The sequence below is a fragment of the Nothoprocta perdicaria genome, unplaced genomic scaffold (genome assembly GCF_003342845.1).
Source record: "Nothoprocta perdicaria isolate Ctin4 unplaced genomic scaffold, notPer1 scaffold_66, whole genome shotgun sequence".
Lineage (NCBI taxonomy): Eukaryota > Metazoa > Chordata > Aves > Tinamiformes > Tinamidae > Nothoprocta > Nothoprocta perdicaria.
This window is the reverse complement of record NW_020455932.1, coordinates 3232694-3253780: the sequence shown is the minus strand read 5'-3', so window position 1 is coordinate 3253780 and position 21087 is coordinate 3232694. Positions and strand designations below refer to the sequence as shown.

Here is a 21087-nt window from a genome sequence, read left to right as displayed (position 1 = left end):
TTGAGAGGGAATGGAGGAGTTCAAGGATATTTGTTCACATTATCAGGCGAGCTGGTGGATTCTGAACAGTGCAGAGCCTGATCCCTGGAAATGGCCCTGTTCCTTCSTCTCTCCTGCAGTTGGCAAAACTCAGCAAATGGCCAAGACGGTTTCAGCTGAGGGGCAGTGAAGTGACAGCAAGTGGGGAGAGCTGTTAGCTTCCCATGAAGTCTGGAAAAGCACCCTGCAGGGCAGACCTGCGGATGCACAGGTGGAAACTACCTAGTTCCTATGTCTGAAACAAGAGGGGAAAAGTTAAATGAAGAAGTTTGACTTTTCACCTAAGTGAGGAAATGAAGTCAGGAGCTGCCAGGCTAYGGAAAGCCACTGCTACAGCTTTTGGTCTCGAAGGCTTGTTCATTTTCTGAAGTATCTAGCAATGCCTTCTATGGCATGAACGTGCTGGAAGAGCAGCTTGCACTCACTCTTCTGAGCTCTCCAGCTTGAGACTCCCAAGGCAAGTCTCGGAGCGAGCTTAGCCACGCAAACAGATGATGCTGGAAGCTGAGCTGAAGATGGGCTCTCTGTGCCTGGGAAACAGGACTCGGTGTTTGTGTGACCACAGCAATACGGGGACAAGTGTGCAGAGCACAAGGGAGTATCACGTTACTTATTTGCAGTTTGCATCTTGGTCTGGCCTGTGTATTTATTACAGGGCCTGCGTAGAGAGCAAGGTGTGACCTCCACTCCTGCTGGTATTCTGACCTTCCTTATCCACTCCAGGTCTCTGTAGTGAGCAAATGAGCCAGTCTTTTATTAAACTGAGTGTTCATGGACATCCTGGACCTCCTCTTCAGATCCTGCATTCAGAAAAAGAAAAAGAAAATGTAAACTCTCACTAACTGAATGCTTCAGGATCCTGTGGCTGCTAGAGTCTTAATTCTGCAATACAGAAAACAGATACTGCTGTGAAAGCCACCAGGTTTGTCCCGGCATTTTGGAGGGAGCTTCCTGGCTATCTCCTCATGAGTTTATTCCTCTGAGTTAATGAACGATCAAACCTACACATAAGACAGCAATCTACTCCCTGGACATTTCAGGAAATACTGGCTAAGGATATAGTGCCTGCCACGACTCACCATGCTGCCAGATGGCTTTTTGGTGTTTACAATGTGAGGAAAATCTGAACAGACATTTCAAAAATTCTCAGTAACTGTCAGTAACACGGATTCGCTCCCACGCAATGCCACAACCGTACTTCCCATGCACAGGGGACAGCAACAGGAGAAACTCCAGAAAACAAACGGAGTGTGCAGGGGCTGTGTGCCTGCAGAAGGGAACACACGAGGGATTCTCGGAGCCGAGCTGCACAAAGTGCTTGGAGTTCCAACAGCAGCCAAGCCCTCGAGGGGAGGTTGGCCACGAGCGCCCATCCCGCAGGCCCGCCAGCAAGGACGGCAGTTCGTGCTCYTCACCAGCTCCTTCTGCCCTGTGATTTATTTACACACAGGGGCCGAATCGTTGACATTGAAACATTTCAGCCTCAGGGCTGCCTAGGAACTGTGTGCCCTCAGTTACCTGCCTTAGATATTCCCTTCCTCTCTCGCGTGCCTGGGCGCTCACGCACACGGTCCCTTTCCCGCGTGTCCCTCAGGCCCACCCAGAGCTCTCGCAGTCTAAGTATAGCCCAGGTAATGCAGATGTGCATTATTTTTACATTGCCCTTTCCTTTAATGTTTTTGAATTCAAAAGAAAAAAAAAAAGAAAAAAAAAAAGCCTATCTCAATATTTGCAGAAGCATTTCAAAAGAACTTTTAAAAATAGTCGCAGCAAATTCTGGTTCGTTACAAGTTATTCACCARCCACAGAACCTCTACAAATTAAATATATGGGAAGAAAACAACTAAATGAGATTCAGCCTTGAAAATGCAGCAAATAGATGTGGGAAAATTAAAGCACAGTCAGAGCATTTTACATGCACATGCTAGCAGAAGATGTATTTCGGAGTATCTGGCATCTGTGATTTGTATAACCAGCACATTGAATAATCCACTGCTAATTACTGTTCCTACAGAGAACACAAAAGCCGCTTTGCAGCTTCCATCGCTCTGTGATCAGGCAGAAACCCCGAGTGCAAACTATTAAATTATAAACTACATAATTATATATAAACTATTAAAATATTTTGTGACAACTCTGCCTGTGTGAGTGCCCTCAGCTTCCAGGACAGCTTTATGGGCAGGAAGGTCCATCAAGCCGAGCGCGTGTGCAGCAGATGCTGAGGTGGCAGAACTTGGCTCCTGACCCCGCGGGGCTGAGGACCCCAGGGACCGCACTCACACTGTGACACCGGTGGAAACCCTGTTCCTTGGGTGCTGTCTTTTAACAGAGAGCGTCTTCTGCCCTCTAGTCCCTTCCTCCCTGGCAGTCAGGAGCGAAGAAGGGACATGAAGGAGCRAGCCTAAGAGGGAGCAGGAGAGGGGCCCGTGCTGACACACACAGTTCCCAGGAGGGGCAAGCAAGGGACTTGAGCACCCTGTGCCAGGAGGAATCCGCTGCTTGGGGATGGGATCAATGCCCGGGGGCCTCCGGGAAGCCCTCGGGCTGTAGCTCATGCCCAAGCCCTGATTCTCTTAAGGGATGCATGCAGCATTGCTCAAGGACGGGATCCTTCCGTGACACGTCAGTGCTGTAACTTGCAGGGATGGGGCCCGAGGCCAAAGCAGCGGGGCACAGCTTCACGCGAACCCCCACGGAGGAGCGAGCGGGGTGCTGGAGGAGGCGGCCCACGCTCAGGACAAGCGAGGGGCTAACCGTGGCCGAGCTGCGGGCAGCGCCGCCCAGGCCAGCGCGTGCCRCTCCTGCCGAGGGGCTCCCCGGGGACACGGAGCACCGGCCTCGGCCCGCACCTGGGCGACGATGCACCCGGGGCACCTCAGCCCACAGGATGCCGCCGCTTCCCGAAACCCCGGTTTGGGACTTCCCGAGCCACAGCCCGTATTTGCATCTCTCTGTGTGATAGCTCTTGATCTAGGATCCCGAGCCCGGTTTAGCACCTCCAAGCTGTGGGCGAGGAGCAGCACGACGTCGGTGCGCGCCCTGCGCTGCCTTCCCCGCGGCTCTRCAGCTCCCGGCTCCCCTTTGATGCCAGGAGACACTCTGCTATAAGCAGCAGTGATTCATATCTCCTACCTTCCTTCCCCCCTACCCGCCATGACTTCACAGATCAGTTTCACATCCTTTCCACATGAAAGTCTCTATTTTCTTTCTTTTTTGCTCAAACCTCACATATTTATGTACTTTTCCCAATTTTACTATCACTTCCCATGAGAAGGCGTGACAAGAACTTGGTGGTGGGTCCTGGGGGTGCCACTGAGTTGGGCAGTTACTTGGTGTCACCTTCTGCTTGCTCTTGTTCTCTGTCCCCAGTCTCCCCAGTGCTCTGCCTCTGGGCCAGCTCCGCGCAGCAGGTCTGGGCGGCGCTGACCGGGGTAATGGGGCATTGAGCAGCAGTTCTGTTCACGGGTGCCGCAGGTGCCATGTACACAGCCCTTCACCTGCCACCTTGGTACCCGCTAACTCCCTAACAGGAGATCCTGCCCGATGCTTCGACCAGCTGTACCGCTGACAAGAGCAACTTCTGCCAACTTTGTTAGCTCCCTTCCTCCTCCAGGATATTTTTGAGCTGACTGAAAAATGCAGCCAGTTGGGAGAACTCCCCTTTGCTCCATTTCCTAGTTATTTTCCTCCACTAAAACTGCTCCGCACTTTTCCTCTTATTTTTTATCCAGTTATTTACCCAGGAGGGGACTTTCCCTTTGATCCTTTGATGGATTCGGTCCCGCAAAGGCCTGCAGGGCGTTCTCCCTGCTGATAAAGGCTGTGCCGCCTCCTCCCCGGACTCCACGTTTCCCGTGGGTCTACRGGCCAGGCTGTATTTAAATTCCCAGCAATGGGGTGGGCAGGAARGGCAGGCTCAGGGTTCTGTGGCTTCAGCCCCGGCGCGCGGGTCCCGCGCGGTGCCTGCGCCTTGGGGCCCCGCGCGGCACCCAGGGAGGGCCCCGCAGCCCCGCAACGTGTCCCTGCTCCCGCTGCAGCGGCTCCGGCAGCGCCCATCCCCATGGATTGCTTTGGGAGCCGCTCACGCCCTGGGCTGTGCCACCGCACGACGCTCCGCAGGCGCTTGCAGCTCCTCCGCGAGTGGAGGCCAGGGCTTTGATTGCTGGGCGCTCCGTTTTACCCGGGCTGTGCACAGGAACCGTCCCCGCCTGCCTGGTGCGACTCCGCGCTTAGCTCTGCRCCTAACTCGTTCTTGGTTGTCTCACATGGCCCTAAGCGGTGAAGAACTGCTTGTTTCTTCTAAGGGTTTTCTTTGCCCTGCTCCCTGGATAGGGCTTTTCTGGAGCCTTCTCAGGGTTGGGGATATTGCTCCGGGCACCTGCTGTTGTATCTTTAAATGATCCCTGTGCCCCCAAACATCTAATTCGTTCAAATGTTTATTTTAATACGGTTTTAGGAAGATTCCTGTTTTTACGGASACTTCTTTTTGGCAATTCATGCTAACACAGCATATTATAATGCTCACACAGTCCCCGGTGCTCATACTGCAGYGCTCATGCAGAGCACAGATTTATGCTCATACACAGCATATTACAACGCTAGTCAGGCACAACTGGGGACTTCATGCTGGTTGTCACTGGACTTCAGGAGAAATTTCCCGACAGTGACGGTGCCAGCGCCCTGGCCCAGGCTGCCCAGGGAGGCTGCGGAGGCTCCTGCTCTGGGGAATCTCCCAAACTCACGTGGTTGCAGCCCTATGCCCCGTGCTCTGGGTGTCCCTGCGTGTGCAGGGGGTTGGACTGGATGATCYCTAGAGGTCCCTTCCAACCTTAAGGATTCTGTGACTTTGCACTGTCCTCAATGCACAGTGCCCTCCCGTGCCACCATGACGTACCCTTCTGTAGGGCTTCACCTGGGGAATGAACGTCCCTCTTTTCTTCTTCTGGRTTTCCTAAATTCTTAAAAACTTCATTTAGAGCCAGGCCTCCTAATTCACCCACTTAGGTTTTAGCCTTCCAGCATTCATCTAGACGTATATATTGATTCTCTGCTGGCTTCCTTGCCTTATTTTATGCGCATCCCACTAAAATGAGGCTGGCTGCTGCGACTGATCTTTGCTGTTTCCCACCTGTTCCCTGTTGATTTACACCCCATCCCTATGCCACAGAATTGATTATTGATCTATCAGGTCAAGCAGTGTGTTTTCAATGTGACAGCTTTTCTATAGCTCCCGTGTGAGCTCTACTGTCCTCAGGACGATGACTGACGCTCCAAGCTCTCTCTTGGGATGAAGGGATCCGTTCCCTCCAGGGGTGTTCCCGTACGTGCCAGGGCATCCCATAATRGCCCACACTGCCTCCCACGTGCAGAGCATCCACACTGGCACCGCAGGGACAACCCCCCGGCTCCCTCCCGGCTGCCCCCTGCAGGGGGGGACTCAAGGGCAGGTCCGTGTTCCCGGGGGGCACCCAGCGCTTCCCTGCTGTGCTCCCGGGGCTCCAGGGAGCTCTGAGGACAGCCAGGTGCTGCCCGCTGCCCGCACAGGGCAGGGGAGGCAGAGCAGGGCGCCCACACGCGGGCAGAGCTGCAGGCAGCTGCAGCAGGTTCACCCGGCACCCCAACGTCACCGCTGGCGTCGCTGTCCCCAGTCCCCGCTCTGCGCTTACGGGACGTGGGTCCCGCACAGCAGGGTGGCACGCGAGGCCACCTAGCCCAGGTGACAGGCAGCTGCGCAGGACTTGCCCCGGCAGCTCCAACCACCCTGGGCACACCGAGGAGAGCGCGCCCTGCTCCCCTGCCCGTGCAGGGCACGCGTGGCCGTGCCAAGAGGGGCAAGGAGACCTGGCACGAGCACAGGGCGCCTTCGCTTCCCAGCCCACCGGGACTCCCTCGGGCCGCAGCAAGGGGGATGCACACGGAGGAACCCGCTGATGTCACCACGGCAGGGGACACCCTTCCCCGGCGTGGCAGCTGCGTCAGGGTCCCTCTCTGAGCAGCCCTGGATCACAGGAGCCCAACACSCTCGCGGGGCGGCCGTGAGCGGTCTGCAGATCCCCCAAGGAGCTGGGTGCCCCTCTGCACCGGCCCCCGAGAGGCGGCAGGGGAAGCCCCAGCTGCCCTGGCACCAGCCACCGAGAGGCGCCGTCCCCCCGAGAGGCACCGAGCGTCCCCAAGGCAGCCGCGGAGCGGGTCAGGTCAGACGCACCCAGAGCACGGGGCACCGGGACTGGGACGAGCGTTCCCAAGAAGACAGGATGGGCTGTTCAATGAGCAGCGGGGGCTGCTGCAGAAAGGCACCAAGCTCCCCAGGGAACTGCCTGTACCCCCACTTCGGTGGCAGCTCGTTTGCCCTCAGGGTGGCACCGCAGGCAGCAGGCACAGGACCCTGTGACATCCCGTCTGCCGTCCCCCCTGCTCCGCACATCCCGCCTGCCGTCCCCTGCTCCGCGCATCCCGCCTGCCGTCCCCCCTGCTCCGCGCATCCCGCCTGCCGTCCCCCCTGCTCCGCGCATCCCGCCTGCCGTCCCCCCTGCTCCGCGCATCCCGCCTGCCGTCCCACACGTCCCGTCTGCAGGTGAGATCTGCAGAAGAGCCTGAGAGCACCAGCCCGGGGAGCTAAACTGGGTTCCTTTTCTGACAGGAATCCCAATCTCAAATGCACTTGCTGCCTCAAGGAGAGGCAGAATTGATGTACAACAGTTAGCTGAAGGATTCAAYTTTAATTACCGCAGAGCTAAGGCAGATGAATTCATGGCTTTACATGTCCCTCATGTCTCATCTAGTCTGTCCTTCTATAAGCACAAGCCATGGACACTCATCTCCTTATCCAGTTCAGTAAGTTGGAACTTAGAACTGACAGTTAAGGCACAGCAAGCAGCATTGCTGACAAATCCTGCAGTAGGGCAGTCTAGATAGGGACACCGAGAAACAGGGTTCTACCCTTTGCTTTGGAAGATATTCCAGTTTCTAGTTTAAGCGATTCTCACTTTAGAAACATCCTCCTTCATTCTAATTTTTTTTTGATGAGTCTGCAGTGTCTGACTGGCTGATAATCACAGATCTGCAAAATCATCTCAGGATAGTATCAGAAATAACAGGTGAACACAGAATTACCAGTGACCGGCAGGACATCCCACTGTGACAGAAGCCTGTGCACGTGCAGCGCGAGTATCCTCACAAGCCACCCACAACAAACCACCCTTCTCCRTCTGCTGGTTGAAAGAAGAGGCAAATAAGAGACTTACCCCGGCTACATCGCTGAGACTGGCAGTGAGGGTGAACACGCAGACTGGGAGCAGGGGCGCCCGTCCCTGAGAAATCAGCAGCAACCAGGAGGTTTCCCTCCTGGCCCGAGGACCCGTCCTCCTGCTTTTTCAGCTCCGAGCTGGACTGTGGGACCAAACACTTCCAAAGTGGCCGAGAGCCTGAGCCACAGGGCAGGGGAGCACTTGGGATGAGGGGCTGGACTTCCGGCGAGCAGCTGTCACCGGCGGGATGGCTGTAAGGAACACGGGCATCGGAGGCTTTGTGCAAGACTGAGTCCTCGGGGAGGTGAGGAGGGTTGGGCTCCAGGGGACACTTTCTTTTCCTTCTGTGATGACGCCCATGTAAGCCGTGTCTCTGGGGCAGTGGGACATGGGACGTGCCAGCTGCTCCCCAAAGCCTGCTAGCATCTGTGCCCAAGTCCAGCCTGTTCAGAGAGGCAGAAGGGGCCCCAGAAAGCTCACGGCCTTGCTGGAGGCAGGTGGGCTGCCCTGCCGGAGGGGCCTCTGGTGACACAGTGCTACTTTCAAGAGGCTGCTGACAGCGGTGGGGTTTCTCAGTCCTCTTTTGCGTCCGAGCACTGTGCAGGCCAACTTTGGTGCCAGGGTAGCGGGACTTGCGCGGGCTCGGCCCAGCACGCCCGGAYGGGCACTCGGCCTCTCTCCTATAGTGCTGGTGGTAGTGGACATGGCCGAGCACCTGGGGCTTGGCTGCAGCAGCACCCCCAGGCACGAGCAGGTCCAAGGACCTGGGCCGCGTCTCCCTCGCCAGCTGCTGCTCCTGCCTGTGGTCCACGGCAGGTCCCTCCGAGCTGCAGTACACGAAGGGGTCRTAGTCGCTGCTGAGGGAGCTGCGGAAAGTAGAGCAGCTGCCGTGGATGCCCTGGAGACTGACGTCTGTGCAGTTCAGCATAGAGTCACTGGAGGAGCCGTGACAGGGCCCGGAGCTGGAGTCGCTGCCCGGCCCGTCTGCCAGGTACCCGCTGTGCTCGGTGAGGTAGCTCTCGCCGGAGCCGCTGCTGTTGTGCTGGTGGCCGAGGGCAGCTCCGCGGCGCGGCGGGGCTGCGCGGTGCTGCTTCTGCGCCGCAGCCGCCGCCTTGAGCACCGCGCACGGCGCCGGCAGCGAGCAGGGCCGGTGAGAGGGCAGCGGCTGCCCGCACTCCGCGGCCGGGCCCTGCTGCGCGGCCAGCACGGCGGGCACCAGCGCGGAGGGAGGGCGGCAGGCGGGCAGGGAGCCGGCCGGCCTGTAGGGCACGTAGTGAATAGTGCCGAAATCCAGCCGGGAGAGCTGCGGGGAGCGGAAGAAGGGGTTGCCGTGCGCAGGCTCCGGCGGGAAGCTCCTGAGGTTCCGCTGGGGATAGGCGTGGGGCAGGTGATAAAGGGCATGTCCTGGGTGCTGCCGGAAGAGATGGAGCCGCCGTCCAGGCTCCAGGTCCCGCGGCGCCAGCCTGGAGCCAGGGCCTGCAGCCTGCTCCACAGAGTCTCGGGCTAGGAACAAAAAGAAGGGAACATCCAGTCCCTGCCCCTCGGCTTCAAGGGTCCCAGCAAGGCTCCCCCACGCGCCACGTCCCGCCCCTGCCCCACTGCCCTTCACTGCAGCCACACGGCCAGGATGGTCCCACGCCACGCGGCCGGTGCCTCGCACCYTCCCGCTGCCCCTGCGCGCAGACCCAGCAGCCTCCCCTGCCAGCCCCACTGCTCTTGTCCTGGCGCTGGGACCCCTTCCTCCTGGCACAGGCCCCAAGCCAGCACCTCACCACACACAGCTGCAGCTGTGCAAGCTCTCGCTGCGCTCCCCTCCGTGGAGCCACGTGCTGCTGCCCACAGCACAGCTGGGCACGACCCCCAAAGCCACCCCCTGAGCAGAGCCYTGCACACGCCGCCCATGCCCAGCTGCACAACGCTGCGCCGGAGTCCTACCGAGGATGTTGAACATGCAAAGTGGACACGTGTGGTGTTGCTGCAGCCAGGGGTCAACACACTCCCGGTGAAACTCATGGGAGCACGAAATGATCCGTAGTTCCTAGGAAAACATGGGAAGAAAAGGAGAAGGGCGAGTGAGGAGAACCTTGTCCCAGGATCTGCAGATGGGGAGATGGGGCTCTCCTGATCCTCCAGGAACGAGGACGTGTAAAATGGAAAGAGGTCTAATAGTAGGCAAACTGTAGAGCAGTTTTGCATGCAAGAGGCTGTTCTGCAGCCTGGTATATTGAGTTCTCTGGCTGTGCCAAGCCACGGTGGCATGAACATGTAGAGAGGTGTTTGGCTCCCTCCAAATACAGGATTTCAAGTGAAGTGCTTTAAGGAAGCAAACCCCCTCCTTCCTCCTTCTCCACCCAACAAAACAGACCCAACACAGATATATTTAACCTACGGAAACACCAGGAGTCCCAATTATAGGGAATCTGGATCTGCAGGTAAGGAACTGGAGGGCAGGCAGTGCTTTTTGCTCAAGTTCCGAGGCAGACTCCCTTCTGTCCTGCTTGTCCTTCCCCAGCCCTCGGGAGCTGCTGCAGGAAACCTCCCAGGTGCTTCCCACCCCGCTGGGCTGCCCCGCTGTCCCCACGGAGCATCCAGAGAGCCCCAGCTGCGGCGGAGGAGCAGCCGTGCAGCCTACCTGGCCCTCGCTGAACTCCTCCAGGCAAACGGCACAGACGGGCGCCGAGCTGCAGCTGCTGGCCGAGTCCCAGCGCGCGGCCTGGCGGCACCGGGGCTGGTAGGTGCGCGTGGCGAGCTGCCCGATGGCCTGCATGGTCTGCTGCTGCAAGGAGTCCTGCGGGAAAAAAAGGAAGGAGGTTTCAAAAAGCGCCCAGGGCAAGTGAGGCTGAAGGTAAAACTGTCCTGCACCGGCTGTCAGACCATGAACCACACGTGGCCACAGGGAGCTGAGGCAGAGCAGTCTGGTTGGGATGACACAACCCTAGACACCATCGTGTCCCTGCTGCTGCCCCCACTGCCTCCTCCCTGAGTGCTGGGTGCCTCCAGACACCCATCCGTGCTGAACGCCTGAACCTCTCCTGGGCTTCCTTCCTTTGCTAAGSGCTTTGAGGTCCCCAGCTGAGTGCAATTAATTAATTGTGATCGATTGATTAAAGTAGGCTGTGTGAAGGCTTGAAGAAGGCTTTATTTAATTTGTTAGTTTTTACAAAATATTGAAACTTCTATTTTCTGTCAATATGCTAAACCAAAGAGGTTGTGAGCCYGCTTTGCTGCCCCAGCATGACAGAGCTTGTGACAAGCTCTGACCGGTGCTGGGCTGGGGCACTGCTGCTGGGGCAGCAAGAGAAGTGTGAGACCACTGCCCAAAGGACCTCAACCCATCTCCGAACTGCCCCGTGCACCCCTGCGACACAGAGGCTGCGGGTGGCCAGGTGGCCAGTTTGCAAGGAGGCCCACGGCCTCCCCCAGGTTGCCTTCATGGTTGTCTTCGATGCATTTCTGTTCACTCAGACCCATTTCTTCCCTGGGATTCTTACCTGAGTCCTGCTCAGCTGGCACTTTGTGCGGACAACAAAAATCAAAATGATCACGACAACAGTGCTGACCACTGTGAGAAGAATCCACACGTCATAATCTGGCTGTTGAATAAAACAGGAAATTAATTACCCATGGGGGTCAGGGCTGGGAGCTAGAGCCTAGGCAGAGCAATCCTGATCTCTTCCTGACCATCAGCTTTTGAATACATAATTCTTGGCCAAACTCTACCTCCTTGCTCTTTACAAATAAAACAAAAAGAATCCAAGCTTTTTTTTGTGCAAATTCCATCAGAAATCAAATTTCTCTCTCTTGCAGCATCTTAGCCTCACCTGAAAAGACAGGAAATTCTGCCTTACTCTTGATTAAATAACATAAGCTGTAAATAAGCTGAAGTTCTTTGAAGTATTTGCATGTTATCTAAATACTGCCAAAAGCTGCCGCCTCCATCCGCAGGCAGGAAAGCTGGGCACGCTGGGTGCTCAGCCCTGTTTCAAGGCACAGGAGCTTGGGAGAAAGGACAGAGGAGGCAATGGGAATGGTGTGTCTCTCACCCAAGCTGGTGGCTCCTTGACCTCTATCTTCACGTGCGCCTCTCTGTTCTTGTTCACGACACCCATGAGAAGCTCAGCATCGTGGCCTCTGATCAGAACCACAGGTTGACTCAGACCTCTGGGCTTTCTCAGCTGTAAAGAAATAAACGTGGTGAGAGATGGTCTGGAACAGTCTGAAACAGGGACTATGTCTGTTTGCCAGGCACGCCAAGAGCCTCCGTTCCACAGACACCTTAGAGACCAACGCTGTTCTTCCAAGCCCACATCATCTTTCTGTGATTGTGTTCTGCATCAACTGAAGCTTCTTGCCCAGTGTTTCCCCAGCTCTTCATCAGGAGGGCTTGTTTCATTTCCTCCTATAGCTTAACCCACAATGGTGTCTCCTCTTCAAGCACAACTGGACACTCCGCTCGGTTCCTCCTTCACTCTTCTCTCAAGTCCCCGTGCAAAAAAGTTCTTGGTCTCTCCTCTCCCATGTGGGAACTGCCTATCACACCACTAAGTGCTGCCTTCTTTACAGCAACACTTCATCCTTTCTGTGGCACTCCTAAGAGTCCCTCCACTGCATTTGAGCTGTATGACATTCAGTTTGTTCTTGGTTATATGTGCATTTTTCCACCACGGACATGTAGTCCAAGCAGCCTGACTTGGGCTGACTCAGTAAGTGGCCAAGCCTGCTCTGTCCTTCAGATAAAACTGAATCAAGGCGGTCTTTTGGTCGCACGAACCACTTCCCATACGCTCAAAAGCCATAGTGTCACCTCACGGATCTGCTGCTGCATTTCTCTAGCACAAGGAATTAAGTTGCAAGTACATGAAAGAACCACAGGGACGGAACCAGGGTCCAGGAGTCAACCCAGAGTTTTGCTTAGCTCAACTAGCCTGTACTAACTTCCTGGGACCCGGCGGCACCTGTATGACCCAGCACGGCGATGGTTGGTGGCTCCTGAGCTCCTTGAGCATTTGGGGAAGGGACAGGACTGATAGTATCAGTGGCGTCTGTACCTGATCAGCAGCACTTTCATCATCAGTAATGTCAAAAAGGATAGCTCGGGCTCCACGCTCTCCCGCCAGCTTGGCCTGTCAGAAAGAACAAAACCTTTTTGGATATTGCACATCWTTGCATCTACTTATCTCATAGGTGTTTGCCTGGTTCTTCATGGAAGAAAGAAGTGTCTGCTGCTTCAAATAAAACAATAGCTCATATTTTTATCTCTGTGCTCATGTAGAGCTGCAGTGAGACCAGTGCCTGCTCTTGTTACAGCTCTGTGGCTCTTGGAGGGCTTCTCCCCACAGYTGCAGCGGTGCAGTTGGTGGGTTTCCACCACAACAACCCATCTAAACATCAAGTCTTTCCCATAAATGTCTGGGCCAGGTGCCTCCCACATCAGGGCTAGGTTTGCTGGGGAGGAATCTGTCACTGCTAGCAGTGCTCGCAGCAACTTAACCCCTCCATCCAGGGCAGCAAAAACCCTCTTGAGGTCCCTCTTTCTCATCATGCTGCCCCAGCCATGGGCTGTCTACAGCCCTGACTCCCATGCCCTGTACACTGCTTTGTGTAATCCCCTTGATGCAGGGACCTGCGTTCATCAGGGAGAGGCTTAGGTGATCCCTGGACTGCAAGTCAGGCCTAGGATTACGAGTCAGATCACTCTTGCTGTGCTTTTCACAGCTTTCCATGTCTGCCACAGTCTGACAGGGACAGCTTTGACTCCCACTGCAAAATGAGGATAAATGTCACTGTGGTCAGGGCAAAGGCACTGCCTAAAGGACTTCACAGTGTCAGCCACGTCCTCCTGCCGAGCGCTCATGGCAGACAAAGCTGCCTCTTGTGAAAGGAAGACAGGAAGGTGAACAAAGTGCAGGGCTGGGCCGCTCTTACTCACGCAGGTGGCTTTGATGCGGGCGCCGCGCGCGCCGTGCAAACAGGGATGTGCCGCGCGCCGTGCAAACAGGGATGTGCCGGCGCCGCTCCGCAGTGCCCCCGCCGCCGAGGCAGAGCGCGGCGCGGAGGGCAGCGCTGCAGCGCCGGGCAGCACCCGGGCTGGGCACACACAGCGGGGCGGCTCTGCCAGCCCGCAGGCAGCCGCAGGGCCCTCGCTCGCTCTCAGCTCCGCGTTGCTTCCACGCACCCCAGAGGGAAGGGGCTGGCAGCTGGAGGCAGGTCCCCGAGCCTGGGACGGAGCTGGTGGTGCAAAGAGAGGCACCGGAGCTGGGACCTGGGAGCTGGACCGCGCTGCAGCCCAGCGGACTGGGAGATGGGGCTTAAGGCGCTGAGTCGCTGATGGGATTTGACATTCCTGGGTTTGATGTAACAGGGGAAGCCAGAGAGGGGAATTAGAAGCTCAGGGCAGGGATCAGAGATTGGGGTCCTGCCTGGGATCAAAGGATCCTCAGCATTTGCCAGCACTGCAGAACAAACAAGACTTGCAGGTAGTGAATGCCCCCCACTACACTCGGGCAGCTTTTGTTGAGCAACGAACAGCTCTAGATTTTACCCTGCTAAAGACATCTGCAGTGGGGAAACAGATGACTGAGACAGGGCACACGTTACCTCGCAGAATTTTTCAACTATTGTTGCCCTTTCCCAAATGCAAAGGATGCAGCTTTGTTCACGTTATTCCCAAGCAGCTTGCTGCAATGATTTTATGAGCATTTGCTGTCCATGCAGCTCATCTCTTGAGCCACATAGCGTAGCAGGACTCCCCTCTTGGAGGACTGAAACATTTTTAGTGCAAATACAGACTGTTTTGGAGACTTCAGCAGTCAGCCAGCACTGCAATCACCGACCCACCCAAGGTCAGAGGAAAAAAAACATACACAGAAAATTGCAAAGATTACAAGAAAAGGGGAAACCAACCATCCTGCATCCATTCCCAGGGTATTTTCCATGTCTGCCTCTGTTCTCACAGTTCAGGCAGCGTTTTCACTGATTTTCGTTTTGGATGCTGAGCCAGTGCTAGAACTGAAGAGCAGGGCAGCAGCAAAGAGCATCAGGTGGCTGGATCAAGTTATCCACAGGCCAGGCTTGGAAGGGCAGTCTGTGTGCACTGCTTGGCAGAGGGTCAGCAAAAGCAGAGATTCTGGTAACGCTTTGCACATGGCTGTTCTTATCATCACTGATACAGCACTGCAGCTCAACCTGCGGGGCTCTGTCACGGGAGACACACGCCAAGGCAACAAGCGCTGCTGGCCCAGCGAGCCACGCTCACTCCCCGGACCAAACAGCAGAATAAGCCCAATTCTGCATAAAATCAATACCTAGTAGAAACCGGTGCAGTGGAGACTTTTAAAAGTAGAGAGGGGGCTTGGTGAATGCGGGACACTTGTTCAAGTACCACAAGTAGGGAAAAGCTCCGGGAAAGGGGCCCGGGGCTGGTGGCCGGACTCCAGTGGCTGGAGGTTGGGGAGCTCTGAGCCCCGCGTCCCTCTAGCTCCCAGGCGGYGCCCAGGCCTCCCCAGCTCAGCGGGGGTCACATCTGCACCGCTGGGTCACATCCCACCGCTACGTCGCTGATCTCCGGGAGAAGCATTGGGGAAAGAGCAAGAGGAGTGTCAAGAGGAGCAATGTAGAAAGAGACCCGTTTGCCCCTGGGGGAAGGAGCGTGGCAGAAGGGCGGAGAGGCAGCTGCACTCTGCTATAGAAGGGCAGCAGCTGTGGGCAGGGGCTTAGGAGCCAGGATCCAAGGCAAAAGGAGGGCCCTGGAATGTGGGCTGCTGAAGGAGGATTTGTCTGCATTTCATGGCTATGTACTTCATATGTATGAATGTATGTGTACATACAGGTGTACAATTTCATATGTATGAGTAGWTCATGGTGGGCCGTTATTGAGAGGAGAGATGGGAGCAACATGGTGACCAACTCATGTTCAGCTGAACAGGCTCTCAAACAAAACCCAGTACTAGGTGGATTGAGCTCTGGTAACAAAGCTAAGATGACTAAAGACCAGAGACGCTGCCAAGCCATGAGTATGCTCATGACTTGAGGGGGTTATTTCCTTTGGGAAGTTAAAGGTCCTAGAGAAGAGCCCGGGAGCTAGTGAGGATGACCAAGCCGATGTTCTCCCTGTGCAGGCCTTCCTCACCCAGTCCCTGGACTCAGGAGCATAACAGCATTTCCCGTCCTCAAGTCAGAGACCAAGTCAGAAGAGGTTAAATAGAAACCTATGAAAACATTTTGAAAAATCTCTGCATCTCCAAGTTTCCCAGCTTTTGTTGCCACAGCCTTTGTGAAAACAAATGGCTGAATCTGGGAGAAAGGCGAGCTTCAGGGCTGCAGGACACCTCAAACACACCAACACGTGCAAAGCACGTAAAGGCTCTGCGGTGCTCCTGCAGAGCACTGCGATGCTCCAGCTGGTGCTCAGGGCCCTCTGCCCCGAGGAGAAGCAGACAAGATGCTGAGCAAGAAGGACCGCTTGGTGAAAAGCTTTCCTGCCCTCTGCAGCTGAGCTGCGCAGGGAAGGAACCCCGGCCCCAGAATTTCACCACCAGCAGAAAGCAAACAACAGGGGCTACATCACCTGAACGCAATCCAGGTAAGGCAAAAAAGAGCTAAACAGATTTTTTTTCCATGTTTATGGAACTTTCAGGAAAGTTAATGCTAGGTTTACCCACTCAACTTTATCAGAGACACAAACATTTTAAGGCCTTAATGACCCTCGTTGTTACGTGACTTCCTTATTACCAGGGAATTGTACCAGTGACCTCAGCTTTTGACACAGAAATTGCTGTTTTACTGAGGCACCTCGTTCGCAGGAGATCTGATATGAAGACATCTAAGATGTCCCATCACGTTGTAATGTGGTCCCCACTGTTAAAGAGTCATGTCCTAATTCTGGATCATCTAGATTGCCTGAATTGCTCAGCGCTGACTCTCCATGTGCCAGTCCCGGTGGAGTACTACAATATTATTTTTAAAGTCATGGGCATGGAAGACATTTTGCATCCAAGTTTCACTCAAAGCGCAGGAAAAGGGCCAAGGAAGTGGAAATCCCTTCAACAGGCTGTCAGGCAAAGGGAGGCTGCAGGACAGAGAGGACACAGGGCTGGCTGGCTGTAAAGCTTACGTGGTGCTGGGGAAAGGTCCAAGCTGGTCCAGGGCAGCCAGACTGGAGTAAATCCCACAGCAAGATTAGGCAGTCCAAAAACCAAAGAAAGAGGGATATTGAACTGGCTGGCCCAATGCTTCTCCCAGGAGACCTCCCTCCACCCAGGGCCTTTTCTCTGCTTTCCACCAGCTCTTCTCTACCTTGCAACCTCCTCTTGCTTTTACTCTTTTCTGCACAACAGCTTCTTTCTACAGCCCCATCCCATTCAGGGCACTTTTGCACGTACCTTGTTAGCCAACGACAGGCACGGGTTGGGGTCTCGATCCGGCTGTTCAAGCTTGACAATGGTGATGAATCCTGTTTCCGTGTGTTCATCCTCACTAGTGTTGCACAGGGACAGTGGGTGGGACTGTATGGAAAAAAGAAAAAGGAAACTCAGACCTTGAGGCTCAGTTCTGCAAAGAGCTTTCTGAGCCTTCTGCAGACCTTATGCCTTAGGACCTCCTCAGAGCAGAGCACGGGATATCTGCAGGATATCTGCAGGACCCCTGCAGTACAATTTCTACCATGGGATGGACACGAGCCTGACTCTGTCCCCGTCACAGATATTCAAAGCTGTAACAGCTTACGGAATCAGCGCCCTTCACTGGGGATAGAGCATCCTGCCAGCACAAGCACACAGGCTGCAAGATGTGCCCGGCACCCAACACTGCGGACTCGCGCACACAGGGACAGCTCCTTCCCAGAGCACCAACCTCTGGGCTGACTGAGGGGCAGCAACAAAAGCACCTCGCGGTGCCCCTGCACTATGAACCAGTGCTGCTGAACTGAGCACCTCTCTGACAAATTTAAAGAGGAAGCCAAAGGAAGTAGTGAGAAACTGAATGCAAGTTACAGTAGAGAAGTACCAGGAATGAGATGGGAGAGGAAGAAATCTTGACAACCACATCTCAAGGAGGGGTTGGAAAAATCAGGCATCAGCTGGAGGCGAACGGCACGCGCAGGGGGCAGAGCTTGCGGACGATGCTGGAAGACAGTGCAGGAGGTGGAAGACAGTGCAGGCCTGGATCTAGACGCATGAGACAGCCCAGCGTGGCCGTGCAACTCTGCAGAGGATCTTCCTGGGACACAGGCTCCCTCATCTTCACAAGGTGAGATATTTCACATAAGTGCCATCAGCAACAGGAATCAGACCAGGGTTCCTGCCTTGCAGCCACTGCTCAGGGGTACAAARGCAGCCCAAGCTCTCTCTGTGCTGTGGACATATATAAAACCCCTGGGACACTGTGTGTGTAGAGAGGACAACAGCTACAGACGAAGGGCCCTGTGGACACGGGGCCTCCCAAGGCCACCAGCACAGCCTGCAGGAGCAGGGCCGGCAGCTCAGCAGGGCGTCACGGCGCGGAAGGCAGCAGCACCAGGCCTGGCCCAACCACACGTGCCCGTGCTGTGGAGTCCCAAGCTGTGGGGTAACCCCTGCCAGCAGCACCCGCTTAACGCTGCAGTGGTAGAACCCGCTGGAGATGAGGCAGGGCCTGCACAGCTGGGACATGCAGTGCCTCATGCCTGCGCATTTGTCATCACCGTGACATCTGCTGAGTGCTTTGCTGATTCATGTCTGGAAAGCGTGGAAATGTTGCTGATTTTTCAGTCTGTAAGTGCAGGAAAGATGACTTTGTGCTGATTGACTAGAGGCTGTAYGAGGCTGGAATTCAATTCCTGCCTCTCTCTTGGGAGTCCTGTCACCCTGCATAAAACGTCCCATCTCCTCCTAAGACAAAAACGAGCTGGTCAGCGCCCTCCTTCCCGAGGTGTTCTGTGACTAAGTGGAGCTGGAGGAAGTGGACAGAGGTTATGGTGTATTTAGGAAAGCCTGTAAGTACTAAGGTTGTTGGACAGCAACGCATCAGTGCCTGTAAGTGTGGGAAACAAGCAAGGAAGCCCAAAGTTGCAGCGGAAAGGAACATCAGACACCCCTCGTACCCCTCGAGGAATTTGACTACAATATCCTAGTGCAGTGCAAAACAGCTGTTGATCTGGCAGACTCCACAGATATGGGGGAAAATTCAGACCCTGCTGTGGCCTCTCTCTGTTGCTGCAAGGGCAGGCTGAGGGAGACCTACATTCTCCATCCTGCCACGGTCATCCCTGCCCATCCATGCCCATCCCTGCCCATCCACACCCRTGGAATCACAGAATCGCTAAGGTTGGAAGGGACCTTTAGATATCACCTAGTCCAACCCCCCTGCACATGCAGGGTCACCCAGAGCCCCCAAGGACTGCGCCTCAACACTGCCCTACCCTCAGGCTGCTGCCTGATGCCAGCACTGCTGTGGGGCACGCAAAGGGGCCAGCTGATGGGACTCATCCCCACGGCCAGTATGGGGCCGACAAGGGCTGGGCAATGGGGCAGGATCGGGCACAGGCAGATGATGTTTCCTTCTCTTGCACCGCTGCTTACTGCAGAAGTCTACCAGGTAGAGAGGCTGAATGGGGACCTAACCACACTTGACAATCTTGCCATGTAATATATGAGTGGGACACAGAGTCCTCAGCAGCAAAAACAGGTCCTACAAGTGAGCACGACTCGTCTGCGACATTTTTCGGCCATGTCACTTCAGCATGAGAGGAACCGGGCCCGATTCTTGCTGTCGACAACAAAGGGGTGCAGATGACTGGCTGAGATTGCACGGCGCACATCAAAGGCTGGGGAGAAACACGGCTCCTCCAGGCCCTGGCAATGCACAATGTCTCCCTTGGGCCTCCAGGGTGCGGGCAGCCGAGATCCCTGTCCAGACGGGCCTCGGTGGCCCGGGAGCCACGAGTGCCGCGGGACGGGCGGGTGGGCTGGGGCTGGGGAGGGCGGCCAGGCCGGCAGCCCGGGCCCCGCTGCCTCTGCCGCCCCGTGGCCGAGCTCTGCCCGGCCCTGGCTGCTCTCCGGCCCAGGGGGGCCTCACGCACAAGCGTTTGTGTCGCTCCCTGCGCCACGAGGTGCCCATCGGCCACCCCGAGAGCGGGCAAAGCCCCCGAGCCGCACCGGGGAGCTCCGACCGCGTGGGGGGGCTCTTGGCCGCGCGCTGCCCCCTGAGCGGCTGCTCCGGAGTGGCCCGGCCACCCYGCCGGGCCCCCCTGGGAACGAGGGGCCCTCACACGCTCCTCAGGGACCTGGAATCAGGGCGAAGCCCCGAGAGCCGGGCCGGCCCGCGCTGGCACAAGGGCCTCCTCGGGGGAGGGAGGCCCTGCGGCCATTTCCAGCGCTGGGGCAGGAGCGAGGGGGCTCATGGGGGGCATTGGCTTTGGGGCAGGAGCGAGGGGGCTCACGGGGGCAGCGGCCTTGGCTTCGGGCACGGGCGGCCTCCTCTCCCCGGAGAGCGGCCCGCGCGGCGGGCGGCTCTGCCCCGGCGCGGAGCTCTCCTGCAAGCCGGGCTCCAAACAAGGTGGAGTTTCCTGCTGGAGATCAAAGGCTCCTTTATCCTCCCACTGCGCGCTCCTGCTCGGGGCAGCCTCCTGCTCGCGCGTAGCCATGTGTGAATGTGGTGACCCCCCGGGAATCGCAGGTTCCCCTCGAGCAGGGTAATTTGCAGAGCTTCCCCTTTGATCGTACGGTTACAGCCACTAGAGAAGTGCTGTGCACGCTGCTTGCAGCTGCAGAGGCATTTTCATGTTTGGCACTGGGAGCTTCTGCCCGGGCTTCGGGAGCAGCAGGAACCTGCAGCAGCTCCGCGAGCTCCAGCACAGACACCCCAGGACCAGCACACAGCACCTCGGACAAAAAACTCCTCTCAAAACCATGCAAGTGAAACAAAACCAGAGGATTTCAAAACATCACGGACATTTGGGGTCCAGTCATTGTATAGGCTTTGAGAACCCTAACGCCTACAGTCAGAAGGCTAAATATTGACACTAAAAACATCCGAGCTAAGAGGCTCAGCGCTCCCCCAGGAGCTCCAACACCAAGGTGGTGGGAATAGCACGAYGACAATTTTCTGGAGACACAACCTGGTATATCTGAAAATACATGCACAGGAAAACATGGCATCTGGTCATCTAACGTGCCCTTCTCATTGACATTCTCTCATTCATCTTTCACTTGGGAACTCACCCCATCTCAGCCACAGTAATATGAGAAGACAAAAAAAAAATGTCAAATGGTATATAATTTAAACTTCAAGATGTATAATTGTACCAAGCTGAGGATCACCAGTTCTGGAAATCCAGAGCTCAGGGCTTGCAATTAAACATGCTACRACTTGGGAGTATTCAGGAAAAGTTCCCAAGTACCTCGGTGCAGTGGCAGGCGTTGCCCATGCTGAGATGAACGTGGCCTTTTTTCTGATCCTGGCTGGCTTTAYAGAACAATTCTGCCTTTTTCTCTTCACAATGCCACCACTCTTCTGCTCTGTTTGCTTGAGTGGGAGTTTTCTGGGTTTTGGTTAATATATTATTTCAATAATCGTGCAAAAACACAAAACAGGAAATGCAAAGAGCCTGTCTTGTGATACTTCTAATAACTGAGAGATAAGCCAGGCTAACCCTCCTGCTGGCTTTACTGGGCCCCTGCGGAGCAGTTCCTGGAGCTGGGCAGAAGGGCCACAGCGGGAGGCAGCGGGGAAACTGGCCCTGCCATTGCGACCCACCTGATACCCCAACCCAGCCGTCCCCAACCTGCCACCGCCTCGAGCAGCACGGAGCCAGGCACCTACTTAA

General features: G+C 55.9%; 1 protein-coding gene across 1 annotated transcript in view; it reads right to left on the bottom strand.

Annotated features, from left to right (window-relative positions):
• Nucleotides 1-311: 311 nt before the first annotated feature.
• RNF43 (ring finger protein 43) overlaps nt 312-21087 on the bottom strand; it is a 59069-nt gene continuing 38293 nt past the window's right edge. The window contains exons 2-9 of the mRNA XM_026050212.1: nt 16667-16789; nt 12335-12409; nt 11330-11461; nt 10778-10879; nt 9919-10074; nt 9222-9324; nt 7284-8789; nt 312-839 (exon numbers count right to left, since the gene is read on the bottom strand). Of these exons, the coding sequence (XP_025905997.1) occupies nt 796-839; nt 7284-8789; nt 9222-9324; nt 9919-10074; nt 10778-10879; nt 11330-11461; nt 12335-12409; nt 16667-16789 (2241 nt within the window). The 3' untranslated portion in view covers nt 312-795. The remainder of the gene's footprint in view (nt 840-7283; nt 8790-9221; nt 9325-9918; nt 10075-10777; nt 10880-11329; nt 11462-12334; nt 12410-16666; nt 16790-21087) is intronic.